Raw genomic sequence first — 14,473 nt, 5'->3', positions numbered from 1 at the left:
TCCGCCTCTTGAAAACGTTCCACATGACCTCCAAGTAAAAATTGTCTTTATTTTCAATTATATGGTCATTTTTATAGATTTCCTGTTTACGAAACTTTGAATTTTTGGAAAAACTAAGGATTTTCTTATCCCAGGAGTATATTACCTTAGCCGTATTTGGCATTTTTTTATTTTTGGGAATTTTCGGTTTTCAATGCTCTTCAACTTTGTACTTGTATGGCTTTATACCTGTTTTCATCTGAGCGTCACTGATGAGTTATGTAGAAGAAACGCGGGTCTGACGTATTAAGTTATAATCCTGGTACCTTTGATAACTATTTTCATCAATTTAACAAGTACAAAATGTATATAAAGTGAATGTGTTATGAAGCAGAAACAATTCCCTGAATAATAGTATTGATAAGTCTTATGCAGACAAAACGTATCAAATTATAAGCCAGGTACTACCGGCGTTATACATCAGCGTATAGCTCCGACGTACGCCAGGCGTTTTAAAAAATCATGTACGCTGCCAATACGCTAGTAATTTTGGATTCATTCAACCTGTCAATCATATCTGTAACGTGTGCTGAACGAGCGTTAATCGTGTATTTGGCGTACGAGAAGCGTATCTTAGCGTTGAAAGAAACATATGTTTGCGTATGCCTGGCGATTGTCTTACGTAAATGGAATACACGCTACGACGGAAAAAAGTTTCTTGGACGTATTTGAGACGCGTACCGGTCGTGTCCTGGACGTTCTATTTATTATGGGGTGTTTGTTTGTTACAAACACAATCACATACGTTTTAGTTAAAGTTTAACGATCATGTAGCGTATACAACGTGCCTTAAACGTGTCTTAAACTTATCTGTAGCGCGTTAAACGCGCTTGTAGCGTGCGTAGAACGTGCGTGTAGCGTACAGGTATACGATAGACACACGATAGAGCTGGATGATATTTGTTATCCTGCATAAAAATTTCCACGAGTGGTTGAGTTCATTAAGCGTATACCTTTGTATAAGCGTGCGTTTAACAATTGCTTAGCGTTCCTCTGGCGTGCAACTCACGTATGTATACCTACTTTGTCAATTTTCTCCGTACGTTTGGTGCAAGCTGTTCTTTACGCCAATGTGTGACGCCGGCATACCCTTGATAACTATCTGACCGTACATCTTATTATCAACCTGAAATAACACACCTCCCTCGAACCGGAGTTAACTGTACTACATAAAACGTGTAAGACAAGATAATTTTTAATAAAAGGTATGAACAGCTTATTTTTGTGACATCATATTGTACGGCCTTCAAATAAGTTTCATAACAGACATTCCACAAACTATCAAGACGTGAAGGTAGAGGTCGCTGGTAGGAACTGTGGCTTTGCTATTGAAGTTCTGGCTTAGGTCTGAAAATGAATAATTATCAATTATCGTCAAAGATAAATAATATCTATCAGCATTTTCCAAAACCGTAACATCTTTCCTGAAACATCTAAAAGGGTATTAGTTGATACCATGTAATTCATAAAATGTTTCTGAATATCACTTAATGAAAAAGACGGTCGTTGCATCTGTAAATTTCGATATTGTCTGTATCCTTATTTTATTTATCAACGCCTGTCGTACGTTTTAACACATCAATATTCATTCGACGCATGTATTTTCCAGTTTATGCGCGAACAACTTACTCAAGCGCCAAAATTTTTAATAACTCGATCTCATTCCGTAAAGTTTTGAGGTTGTTCCAAAAGGAAAGATTTAACTATTCACGCCCAACCTGTTGTCTTTCCAATTAAAACTTATAAAAACTTATTTAAACTGAAACCATTTGATACTTTAGTGTCAAATAAACCGTCATGAACGTACAAATGATCGATTATTATAAAAAAAAAATTAAGTACTCATATTTTAGTTTTTTACAAACCTTGGTCTTATAATATAAATACAAAACACAGGCACTCGTCTTTGAAAAAATATATATATTTTCTGAGACGAGTGCCTGTGATACAAAAGATGGTTATATATAAGAGTAGGGCTATGAATATTTCATAAATTGTAATGGTCCCATCTGTTTGAAAATTATATGTTCTCTGTTGAAATAATATAAGCCAAAAAAGGAGAATCTAAATCCGTGTTGCTGGAAATTGATACGGTTGTATGTGTAAATTGGGAAGCAAATGTATATGTCTAACAGTTAGTGTAGTTTTCAATTAGTTTCAAGTAATTGTTAAACCATATGTATACATCTATGGTCTTATCTTATAACAACTGGAAATTGTCTTTAGGAATATCAATTAAACGCGGAAAAGTAACTTAGTTGACAGTTCTTGTTCCACTCATCTTACTGTCATGTTGCTATCAATATCATACCATTATTACAAAGTTAACATACAATACTCAAAAGTAACCAAGATATAGATTTTTTTGGATGAGGTGACATTTTTGCTAATATGAAAGTACAGTACAATACATTCGTAATTTGCTATTGTTATGAAATATAACAAGCCAAATATATAAAAAATACAAAATAATCACAAATATGTATTACATACTAATTAGTTTATCTTATCAGTAAATTCTGTACCAAGTCTGGAATATGACAGTTGTTATCCATTCGTTTGAACTGTTTGAGCTTTTGATTAATTTGAGTCATTTGATTATGCAATTCCCGTTTTGAATTTTCCTCGGAGTTCATATTCGTATTTTTGTTATTTTTTATTTGATGGTGAAATAAGAGCCGAATGGAAAACGATATGAGTACGACAAGTAGATCAAATCTGTAAAGATACATTTGCATGTGCCATTTCATTAGGATTTTCGGTCTGTTCGTCCGTTCGGCCGTCTGTTCCACTTCAGTGTTAAAGTTTTTGGTGAAGGTAGTTATTGATGAAGTTGAAGTCCAATCAACTTGAAACTTGATACATAATATGTTCCCTACAATATGACCTTTCTAATTTTAATGACAAATTAGAGTCTTGGACCCAAAGTCACGGTCCAGTGAACATAGAAAATTATAGTGCGAGTGGGTATCCGTGTACTATGAACACATTCTTGACATCTCTGTTCAAATTATATTTTTCAAGGATTTTTCAAGGATAACCAATAAAAATACATACTATCAGACAAAGTTACAAACCTGCAGTTGTAGTGGCCACAGTAGTAGTAGTAGGAGGAAGTGTGGTTACTGCGTTAGTATTAACTATGCCAAAAATCAGAATCAACAAAATCCACTGAACACCCATTGCTAAAGTCACCTACATAAAAACAAGTATAAATAGCATGGATTAAACTTTAAAATTTAATTGTCAAAGTGCACCTTGTCCTTTTTCTTTAAAAGTTCATCGGAAGATACAAAGACCATGTTGACAAATATTCCTTATCAACTTCCCAAATAATACACGATCATCTGGCCTTGAAGTATAAATGCTAGATACTAATGTTGTTTATTATCTAATGTTCTTTTATTTATCTTTTTAAATTATAATTCTTAAGTGTTTAGTCCATCTTAAGTAAGCTAAAGGTATATTGGTGATGTGATGTGCTGTGCTCATTTTTGTTTACTTGTTGTTTATTTTTGCGTATGTGCTTTGTCTGTATTCTTTTTTGTTGGCATATTTCTTTGTTTGATAGTGATTACTATGAATGCATGTAACGTTTACTGTTGTGTCCCCCCTTTTTTTTTACCTTTTTTGATTTATTTTGTCTGTTTATTTTGTTCACACATAGTTTTTATACTAATGGAATTTTATGCGACAGTCATACAAGTTAGAGGTTTAGCTAGCTATAAAACCAGCTTTACTCCATCATTTGCTACACAATGAAATGCTTGAATTTTACTTGGATTTCGGTTATTTTGTTATTCTACTTTTTTTCCCCATTCTTTGCGCAAACACATTCAAAGATTAAACAAAAACTGTTTGAGTCTAGTGTGTTTTTAATTAAGCCATGTTTGGGGTGGACAGGGGTAAGAAAACATGGAATGAGGTGGTTGAAAGCGGGAGTCAGAGGGGTAAGGACCGGGGAGGAATGAGAGACAAAAAAGGATATTTGCGAAACTGGTTTTCGTTTTGGATTAAGGGGCAGGAAGGAAATGAAAATTGGTATAGACTGCTTCTTCTGAAAGGATGCAGCATTTTGGATTCAGAGAAAATACTGGACGGATCGAAAGTTGTCTATGTATCATACATGTCTTTCTGTAAAGTTTCACCCCTTATGCACGAGCACCTTGAAAAATCCGGTTCGGTCGGTTTAAAACAAAGCTGTGAGGGTTCATATTTATTTCGCAATAAAATTTGCATTGTCTTGAATAAGCATTTAATATGCCACTTGACGTTAAGATCATATGACACAGTACTGAGCAGGGCCTCCTTTTTCACAACGATTTTAAAACTATGCATAAAAAATTGTAAAATTACACTGATAACGTCAAATCAATTGCATGATTGGGAAGTAGTACTAGTTGAAAAGAATGTTACTTTATGGAATTATGTAAATCCTTCCACGGACATTTAGTTCAAACAAAACGAGGACAATATTTCTTTTTATATCATCAACAAATTTCACATAGAAAGTGATAAGTAAATTCTGTTATTTACTTAGGGAATTCATAAACGACAATAAGTAAGTAAGAATATTTATTGCGACGCTGCCTATCGCAAAAAAGGGAAATGGATTCTTAATCATTTAAACAAACGTCGGTTTTCTGCTTTACTTTAAAAAAAAATAAGCAAATTGACCCATTTATTTTGCAATTTAGTATGTATATTGCTTCAGGAATGTTATCTCTAATTTGATTGCAAAAATCAACGGTAAATAGTTTGACAATAATTCTATGATACATTTGTTGTACTTAACCTGATCACAAACTTTAAAGTATATATTATATATCATAAGGATTTGTGGTTTTGCCTCATATATGCCACAATGAAACAGAAATTTATTTATATATATATATATATATATAACGTAATGTATCCAAGCGATGTAATTGTTGTTTCAATGTTGTAATTTATTCCAATGAAGATAGCCGTAATGGCTGAAACGTATGGGAATATGTGTTATCGCTTTTATTATACAATCATCCAGAGACTTAATATATATATATAAAAAAAGGAAATCATGAAGATATATTTATCTTTGTATAACAACGAGAGATGGGTTTTTTCTGCATTGAATATACAGGCACTTGTCTCTTAATTTGTTTACCTATATACTGCTATATCAAAATATCGGTAAAATACCCCTAATCAGTTATACGTCCATCTATCTTAAAACATTTCAATGAATGTTAAACACTTTGATACAGTCAACAGCAAACACTGCATTTGGGGGGGGGGGGGGGGGAGGGGGGTCTAAAATCGATAAAAAATTATTACATTACATGTATGTTTCAGAAGAATCTATTATTTTTATTGTACATAACAACACTTAATTGTTCGTCATACTAAAATTCACCTTCATATCTAAATGAAGTTTAACATTCATGATGACACGTGCTATCATAAAAAAAAGTGCACAGGTTATGCCGTAAAGAAAAAGATTATTAATAAAAATCGAGTTTTCATGATCATAGCGAAAAAATGTAATTATATTCAGTAATAATAACATTAGATGTAAGTTTCATTAAAATACGTTATTCTGATTGGCTAACATGTTATTCCGTAAACAATTGCATCAGACAATAACATTTATCATGCATGATGACACGAGGTCCCACAAAAAAAGTGCACAGGTGAATTAAATAAAACTGGATAAAAATCGTGTTTTCATAATTTCGCTAAAAAATGTAATTATAAGTATTTAAACCATTGTGGTGACGTCAGCCTATTCATTAACCGTGGATTCTTTTTCTAGAATCAACGCTTCCTTAATTCGTCGCTGAAATGGACTCAACATTTTATATTCTTTTGTTTCCTCTGTGTGCCTAATTACATTAAGGTTGAATTGGCCAATTTACTGATTTCTGTTCAGTAATGGAATTAATTAAAAACTTACCTTTAATTTTTGTAATTTATATATGCCTGCACTAGTCGAACCCGTCCATGAATTCTGTTAAGTGTCACTAACATCAACATATCGACGAAACCTCTCGGCTACCAATTGGTTACGATTAACTTGTCTAATTCATATATATAAATGAATATTTGATATACATCTGTACAACGGACACCCTTGAATTGTACTTTTATATATACAATAATAGGCAATCGTTTAGTATGAGTTGGTAGCCGCGAGGTTTCATGCACATGCTCAATGAGTTAGAACTTGTCAGTTAAGGTTCGAATCCTGGTATTTGTTGTTGTTGTCCCTATTCTCTAGTTTTCCTGTTTTGTTTCTTATTTTTTAAGTTATTTTGGATATTTTGTTTAATAAAAGAGAGTTTGGTCGTTTATTATCAGATCATTGTTAGCTATTCCACATGTTGAAACGAAAATGTTAGCATTATAGTTGTTCATTTTTGTTTTATTAATCAATATATCAGTATGATTTCATCTGTTTATTCGCAAATTCCTTTGCAAGAAAATCGTGATGTGCCAAGAATAAGACTTCCTGTTAGAAATTATGGACACATGCTTTATATATATGCCATATATATATATATGTTTCTGTCAAGTTGTTGTACCCGGCTTTGACACATTCCCCATTTTCATTCTCAGTTTTATTACAGATAAGATCAAATATGTCTCATTTTGTCAAAACATACATATAATGTTCAGATGCCTGATAAATGAACATCTTTAAGGGCAGATATGTTGTGTTAAACATGTATTTGTTTGTTTTAATTATTTAAATGTAATATAAAATTTATTGTAATGCATCGTTTGTCACGATAACATGGTTATTTAAATTCACTTACAATACCTTCTAATCAAGAATAGGCTTTAATTTTGAAAAGACATTATCACAAAAGTTTAAGTTATAGATACAATGGATAAGCGTTGATTCATGAAAAACAAACCATTCGCCCTCCGGGCTCATGGTTTCTTTTTCAAGAATCAACGCTTATCCATTGTATCTTTATCACTGAATACTTCTTTTTGAAACTTTATAGGGTTGTAAAAGCGTTGACCGTGCGTACATTTTTAGAATGAAGCGCTTCCGCGCTTCATACAAAATGTACTTCGGTCAACGCTTTTACCACCCAATAAATTTACAAAAAGAAGCATTCAATTCTTAATTGAACGCTTCTTTTAGTGATTTCATAGGTTGTAAAAGCGTTGACCGAAGAAACATTCATTCTTAAATAAAAAAAAATATAAACTTACAACGATTTCACAGAAAGATATCCTTTGAAAAAAATAAGACTGCTATATTATCCTAAATTGATAAGTAGTGTTTGTTTTTATGTTTACTTTGAATTAATTTTACAATTTTTTTAAAATAAACAGCTTGAAATGGATACCTTAAAATTGTGTTTGATTGACGTATACATTTGGTCACTTGAAATAGTGGACTCAAAAAACAAATGACAATCATTACAAGATGTAAGTGCCTATCATTAATGTTTATAGAAAATATTGACCTTTATATATTTAGGTGAAAATAGGCTAAATAAACCATGTCATAATTCATTTTAATATATTTGTATTGATATACTATACTGATGTTACAGTTTGACCTCCAGATTATTATTTCTCTAAGGGTGTTTATCCAAGTTTAAAATAAAACGAATAAGTCAATATGTTCAATAAGGTGCTACCGTTTGAGTTCAATTTCTATGCGGACCAAATATACGTGTCAAATATTTTATATAAATGTTTATTACCAAAGTTTGACGGTTCAGGGTTTTGAAGTTCTTTAGTAATACATACATTCAACATCAAAGTCAACTAAGTGTTTTCTAACCATACCCCATGCAACGTTTTGCGTAGGATATAATGTGTTTGGCCTGTCTATCTGTCAGTCTACCTGTATGTGTGTATGTATGTTTCTATGTTCTTGTCATCCCAACTCCTCTTAAACTTCTCAACAGAACTTCATGAAACTTTGTAGATATTATAAGGAAATCTATGTAGATGTGTATATCAACAGTACTTATGGTTCAACATTTTTCTAGGAGTTATGCTCCTTTTAAATTAAAATGTTGGCCTTAATATATTGGCCCCGGACAACATTTAATGACCCCGCTAAGTTCTTTGTTCTATAACTGTCATTTTTAATTATTTTTGATCTCTGCCTTCCTGATTAATTTCTTTGTTTTATGGGGTTGATTGAAAATCGGATTTACTCAGTATGGAAATCGGATTCCTTATCTTAGAAAAACCAACAATTATATCTTTGAAAACCAATGATACCAACATAGTTTGGACTTGTAATATTTTTTCAAAATTTGAATATCGAAAAAGGAAAAAGGAAAAAGGAACCAACTTGTGTCTGGTATGATACCAGTAAAGGTCTGCAAACTCGCACTCCGTATTCGGAGAACATAATTTGTGATCGAAACACCAAATCAAAGATTTTAATTGGTTGGCACCTTAGTACTCGAAAGATTTATGACTATCAGCACTGATCACATGATTCGATACCAACATTTCACTTTTATGTACAATTCTTACCAAATGCAGGATTGATTGAGATTTTATTTTATATCTGATGTATTCATTTTCGTATAAAGCTGGGGAAAATAATTCCTTTATATAGCAATGAAAATGTTGTGAAACATAATTATTGAGTTTAATTAATAACTTGATTGCTTAGATGTTGTTTGCGTTACGTCCAGTGTCAAATATTTCATGTATTTTCAGGACAAACAAATTAACAATGAATCGGAAGTTGTGTCTTTTAATTAGGGCGACACGAAGGAAGGGTAGAAACTGAGGGTAGAAAATTTGAACTGCCACTACTGGGAAAGGAGTGAATATTAGATAAGGTTTTCAAGTTGTAAGAGGTCACGTATTGAGACCCGTCAAGAGTTAATTGTTGGGGGTGAGCTATAATAACTATTAAAGTGCAGAGAGCAGAATTACTCTATTTAGCTTGGTTAATTGATTTTGGCATTGTCATCTTAGGCGCAAAATAAAACAAATCAGACATGTGAGTGACTAATCAACATATACCGATTCCCGGTGTTAATAATTTTAATCTGGCATTAACAACACATGAAAAAGTTTCTTTAACATAATTTCGATTTAGTCATGTTGTCCCTGTATTTGATTCAAGAGTAGACTCTACCATATTTGATCATGTTGATATGCTGAAATATATGAAATATTAAGACATCGCGCCTATACAAACTTTGAACCAAACTGCAATTCACGGTATGCGCCTGTCCGAAGTCAGGAGTCTGTTTTTCAGTGATTGTTGTTTGTTTGGATTTGTCTAAAGTGATTCTGGTTTCTCGTTTTTAAATAGATTAGAGTTAGTTTTCCTGTGTGAAATGATTTACACTAGTCATGTTGGAGTCCTTTATAGCTTGCTGTTCGTCCAGGGCCGTGTTGAAGGCCGTACTTTGACCTATGATTTTTTACTTTTTACACTTTGTGACATGAATTGAGCGTTGTCTCCACACTCAGGCACTATAGTTTCTGTCATGGGAAGATCCACTATCAACGTATATTACGAGTAAACATACGTTGATAGTGGTTCTTCCCATGGATATAGAAACCAGTGCCTTTGCATTGGCTGTCTCCGTTTGGCACTTACATGACCACATCTTCTTATTTATAGTAGTGGAATACATGTCAGTTATGGCTGATTATTATGTAAACCACTAAGTTCTCACAGATGTTACAAAAATATCTTAAAAATCAACAAATTACATATATCATTAGTAATTGATTACTTTGAATTTCTATAAATAGTATCAAAATGCAAATAATTGTATTTACTAATCACAGTGCCCGTACTAGGGCAGAATAAATACACTCAGTTTAATTATGATCACAAGACAAAACATACAATGTTTAACGTGCTTAAAATGATTGAGTTGTTTAAATCAATGCGCATGTATACATTTATTAAGGAAAAGATAATTTATCATTTCATGTCACAGGCACTTGTCTCAGAAAAAAATGTCCTAGTATATACTTTAGGAATTTTTTTTCTGAGACAAATGCCTGTGTTTCATGTCTCCATGAGTGAACAAACAGCCTTTTTTTTAAATTCTTGACGGTATTTAAACGTCATTGCTAGTTAAAAGCAAACATATATATAGCTTGGTTGTTGTTATCAGTTTATGTACAAGTAACCCGTCATAACTTGGAAATTTTCAGCAACTTCAAAATAGTCCTGTAAAATATATCCCTCGAGAGAAGTGTTTGTTTCATCTTAGGAATAACAGTTTTTAAATACACAATAGACGGGTCCAATTTATCAGCTATATACTCAAAATGTGGCCCGCTCAGCACGGCCACGCCTCTTCCAACCTTGCACCAGACAGCTGCAGGGTGTGGAATATCGTCTGGTGAATTAATGTATCTTGCTATAACCTTTACGTTATGTGAAGTTTCGTCGTCTAAAGTAAAATGGCCGCCACCATTGAAATACAAGTAGGTGTCTGGAATGCCTTTTCGGATAATGTCTTTGCTACCATGATCAGAAATGTTTGTAACCATGAAATCGTCTGTTTTGATTTGTGCTGCATGAGCTCCCGCCTCACTGTCATAAAGAAATCCAGGAAATGTTGGTCCAATACAAACTCCTGTTAAAAAAATTCGATTCGAGGTATATTCTGTCGGTGTTAAACATACATGTACTATAGAAAATAGTCACAATACGGTATTTATAAAAAAAATAATGATTTAAAAAATACTCCCTAGGTTATTAAGTAATTAGTCTGGAAAACATACACATGCAGTTTGCTTTACGTGTGATTTACTAAAAACTGAGCTACAGTGTATGCTACAATTTCGTCCCAAAATTTGACCTTAAATTTTTTGTCATTTTTTGTTATAAACTTGTTGCTTATATTTATTCCAATGTATCTAAGGAAACACATTGTGATATCCAAACTTCATGCAGGCTTTACGCAATATTATTAAAGGTCAATTCAACATGAGAATCGCTAATATTTGAGTGTACCGTTTTGTGGTGTAAAGTTTTGATCACTAATATTATGCAGTTACAAAAAAAACGTATGTATTCAAGGATTTTCAGTAAATGCATGGAAATCTCAAATTATGAATTTATTAAAGAGACTTAATTGAGTATCTTTTTCTGCCTATATTTGATTTTACCTGGGAAAAATCCAAGATCTCGGCTTCCACATACTTCAAATTTTCCACCTTTATCAAACTCGATTCTCCGACATGCTAAATATGCTCCTGCACAAATACCTAAATATGACCCACCACCCTCTACATAGTTCTTTATATTTCGTATTCCGTCTGACTGAAGAGCCTGTATGTATCCAGTGTCATAACCGCCACCTACAGCTAGCAATGCTGCTGTTCGTAATAAATCTCCTGCAAAAAACAAATATAAAAACTCGCCAATTACATTTAAAAAACGCGCGAAAAAGTTTGGTCTGCGCTTTGCATATATGATATTATAAAAAAAGTTTACTTAAAATGTCAGAATATAATGCATTTTGAGTAATATTTTTAAAAGTTTCCTTAGGAATGGATATTCGATCGACAGGGAATTTATATCATTTATTTTTTGCATGGTGATCAAACAGTTAATTTTATCCATGCACAGAATGAGACTATGTATCCCTGTTGCAGACGTGTCATCTTTTTAACTGCTAAATTGTAGTATGACACAATTCGGTCAAGCCAGTCAGGATCAGTCAGTCTTATTCAAATCAAAATGTATAATATTCCAAAGAATAAACATTTCAAACACATTTTATGGTCTTAATATAGTCATATATACATTGTAATGGTTGGTTATGGATGTTCTGCAGCATCAGCCGCCATGCACCAATCAATAATTCATAATTTTCACTAGAAAATGTTGTTTTACTAGCATTACGCTGTGGGTTTATACATAGATAACAAATGCCGCATATCTAGACTGAATAGTTTTACGCAATTTAGAGCTGTGCCGTATATGTATACCTAACGATGTCTTTTTCAATTCTCTTTTTTGGAGGTATCCGTTTATTGCAATGAAGAACAGTCAAAACCTTTTTTAATCATGTACGTACCTTACATTATATATAAGTTACATTCAATGGTACCTTTTCGAATTTCCTCTGGTGAGATAAGAGCAATTGTGTAACGTCCACACATGGTCTTTAAAGACTCGAATAGCATCTCAGTGGCTTCTTTGCTAACTCCTTTTCCATCATATACATATATATGCTTTGCCATGCTGTTGAAAATATGAAAGATGATTAAGCAGTTATTTACCAGTGAAAGTTCGAATCATCTATAATTATCAGGAAATTTATAGTGCAGATATATATGTAGAAGGAGTTTTCTGGAATAACTATATACCCATATTGGGACCGAAGGACGGGCGGACGGATGGATTGACAGGGGGAACTAAACGCCTCCATTTTTAGTTTCGGGGACATAAAAAAACATCTAGAGTTATTTATGTCGACCTACAGTCTTCAACAATAGAAATGTGTACAATTAGTTAAGAGTAAATTCTTCCCAAAGTCTAATTAAACCAATTAAACAGAACGTAATTGAATATAAATCAAGCATATTATACCAGAGGTGGATGATGAGGAACGGGGGCCCGATACCCCTTTCTGGGGCTACATATATAGATAATAATCGGCATCGGCTGTTCTGTTAACATCTTCTTTTTCTTCTGTAGTTATGTTAGTCAAACGTAGAAGAAATACTCTTTCAGCTGCATCGAGTTTTAAACCAGTAATGCGGCACTGACATACTTTACTTGCCTTGTTCCAATAAGGTTGCTATACATCGTGTTTTCTAACAAAAAAAATCAGGTATTGGTACCCATCGGATACCCAAATTTAAGATGCTGGACAATGACAATATCGACTAACGAATAAAGACATTTATCCGGACTTACCTTCATTCCCCTGGATAACTAAACTTTAAAGGTGAGTTTAAATTACCAAATGCTTCGTAGAGCTTAGAACTTTTCGACAAAAAAATAGACTAAAGTACTAAATTTTATATCAATCAAAGTTAACAGAAAATAGAAAAAAAAACGTGTCTTTGCCCTTGACTTTGCCATATGTAAAGCCGAAAGTCAAGCTTAAATATCTATAAACATGTTCTCTTTTAGAAAAGAAACAATTTATTTTGTGAAATAATTCAGATGCTCACGGAATTTTTAAAATGCATATTACCAAGAAGCTTCTAAGATTGATTCTTTGATTAAGACTTTCTTTTGCCGAGTTTATAGTTGGTGGGTACAGGGTTTTTTTCAAGAGCGGGCCAATCATATTCAAATTTCTGTGGGATCTTTTCGTTCTTTTAATTATCTCAGGTATATGCCATACAGGGTGTTCAAACAGTAAAGTAATAGGCGTCTTTGTTCAAAAGCACAATTCTATCAATTCAGTCGAATACCAAACTTAAGCTGTATACTCAGTCAACGCATCATGTAACTAAGCCGATTGCATTTTTCTCCCATTGAACTCGTAAATGAATGTTATAAAAGGTATATAAAAGTCTGCTTCAAATATCGACTAATAAGTAAAAATTAACTGTTGAAAAATTTACCTAAATAATATTAGTGTTAGCTTTCCTTTTCCGATCATGTTCATGTATAATATTATATACTTTAATAATTAAGTGATTTTCAGTGTTGCTTTTGTGATACCTTTTAAAGTTTGAGTTGGTTATCTGTCACAAATATTTAACTTTCTTGTGATATTATTGATTTTAAGTACAAATCTAGATTTTAATTAGTTCAATTTACGTCAAGATACAACCTTATAATAAAGTGTGTTCCTTTGATTAAGGAGGGGTATCCATTTAAGACACAACATGGTATCCTTCGCCTTTCAGTCCTTTGTTCATATTTTCATTTTCAGCTATTACAGTCGGTCATGTATAATGATATTTACGACTAATACCGATAACCTGATGTCGTATTTGTTCTAAGCATGACGACGGAACAAATAAACAACGATTTTTAAATTACGAAATACCTGTAACAAATGTGTCGGAAACCAACTGTGATCCGAAATTGGTTCAGTAAATAGACACATCGGGTCTACTTCCTGTTTACAAATACTGAACTGAAGAAATGTTACACAAAAACTCTTCAAATACTAGAATTCAGCCCAAATGGGAGGCATTCTATCAAATTTGACAGGATCTCCAGAAACAAGTGAATCCCAGGGGTGTAATATATTTTGGGGACATGTCACCAGGTAAAATGACTTTTCCTTTTCCCTGGTTGCACAGCCGGGTCCGTTCACACAGGCACTTGTTTCTATCCATTGGAAGACACACTATCAACGTATATTTACTTGTTTCTATCCATTGGAAGCCCCACTATCAATGTATATTTATATACGTTGATAGTGGGTCTGATCAACGTATAATGTATATTTATATACGTTGATAGTGGGTCTTATCAACGTATATTTATATCAGGGCTTTCCATTGAAGCCGG

At 33.0% G+C, this 14,473-nt stretch overlaps 2 protein-coding genes and 1 long non-coding RNA gene across 4 annotated transcripts in view; 1 reads left to right on the top strand and 2 right to left on the bottom strand.

Annotated features, from left to right (window-relative positions):
* Nucleotides 1-1,278: 1,278 nt before the first annotated feature.
* LOC134705264 (uncharacterized) lies at nucleotides 1,279-7,355 on the bottom strand. Its single transcript, XR_010105519.1, has 3 exons — nucleotides 7,246-7,355; nucleotides 3,117-3,234; nucleotides 1,279-1,386 (listed from the first exon to the last, which is right to left on the bottom strand). It is a non-coding gene; the product is annotated as an uncharacterized LOC134705264 (long non-coding RNA).
* A 1,753-nt stretch (nucleotides 7,356-9,108) lies between these two features.
* Nucleotides 9,109-14,045, bottom strand: LOC134707630 (uncharacterized). Its single transcript, XM_063567578.1, has 4 exons — nucleotides 14,004-14,045; nucleotides 12,102-12,235; nucleotides 11,155-11,382; nucleotides 9,109-10,619 (listed from the first exon to the last, which is right to left on the bottom strand). Exons 2-4 carry the CDS (start codon nucleotides 12,232-12,234, stop codon nucleotides 10,171-10,173), a joined length of 810 nt encoding a protein of 269 aa, XP_063423648.1. The 5' UTR covers nucleotide 12,235; nucleotides 14,004-14,045; the 3' UTR covers nucleotides 9,109-10,170.
* The window catches only part of LOC134707627 (uncharacterized), a 30,774-nt gene continuing 30,178 nt past the window's right edge, over nucleotides 13,878-14,473 (top strand). Inside the window, exon 1 of one of the 2 annotated variants that reach the window (XM_063567574.1) lies at nucleotides 13,878-14,228. In XM_063567574.1, coding sequence (XP_063423644.1) covers nucleotides 14,143-14,228 — 86 coding nt within the window. In that variant the 5' untranslated portion in view covers nucleotides 13,878-14,142. The remainder of the gene's footprint in view (nucleotides 14,229-14,473) is intronic. The other variant, XM_063567575.1, reaches the window with a different exon arrangement.

The sequence above is a fragment of the Mytilus trossulus genome, chromosome 2, assembly GCF_036588685.1.
Source record: "Mytilus trossulus isolate FHL-02 chromosome 2, PNRI_Mtr1.1.1.hap1, whole genome shotgun sequence".
Taxonomy (NCBI): Eukaryota; Metazoa; Mollusca; class Bivalvia; order Mytilida; family Mytilidae; genus Mytilus; species Mytilus trossulus.
Note: the sequence above shows the minus strand (reverse complement) of the source record. Positions and strands in the feature narration are given on the sequence as shown.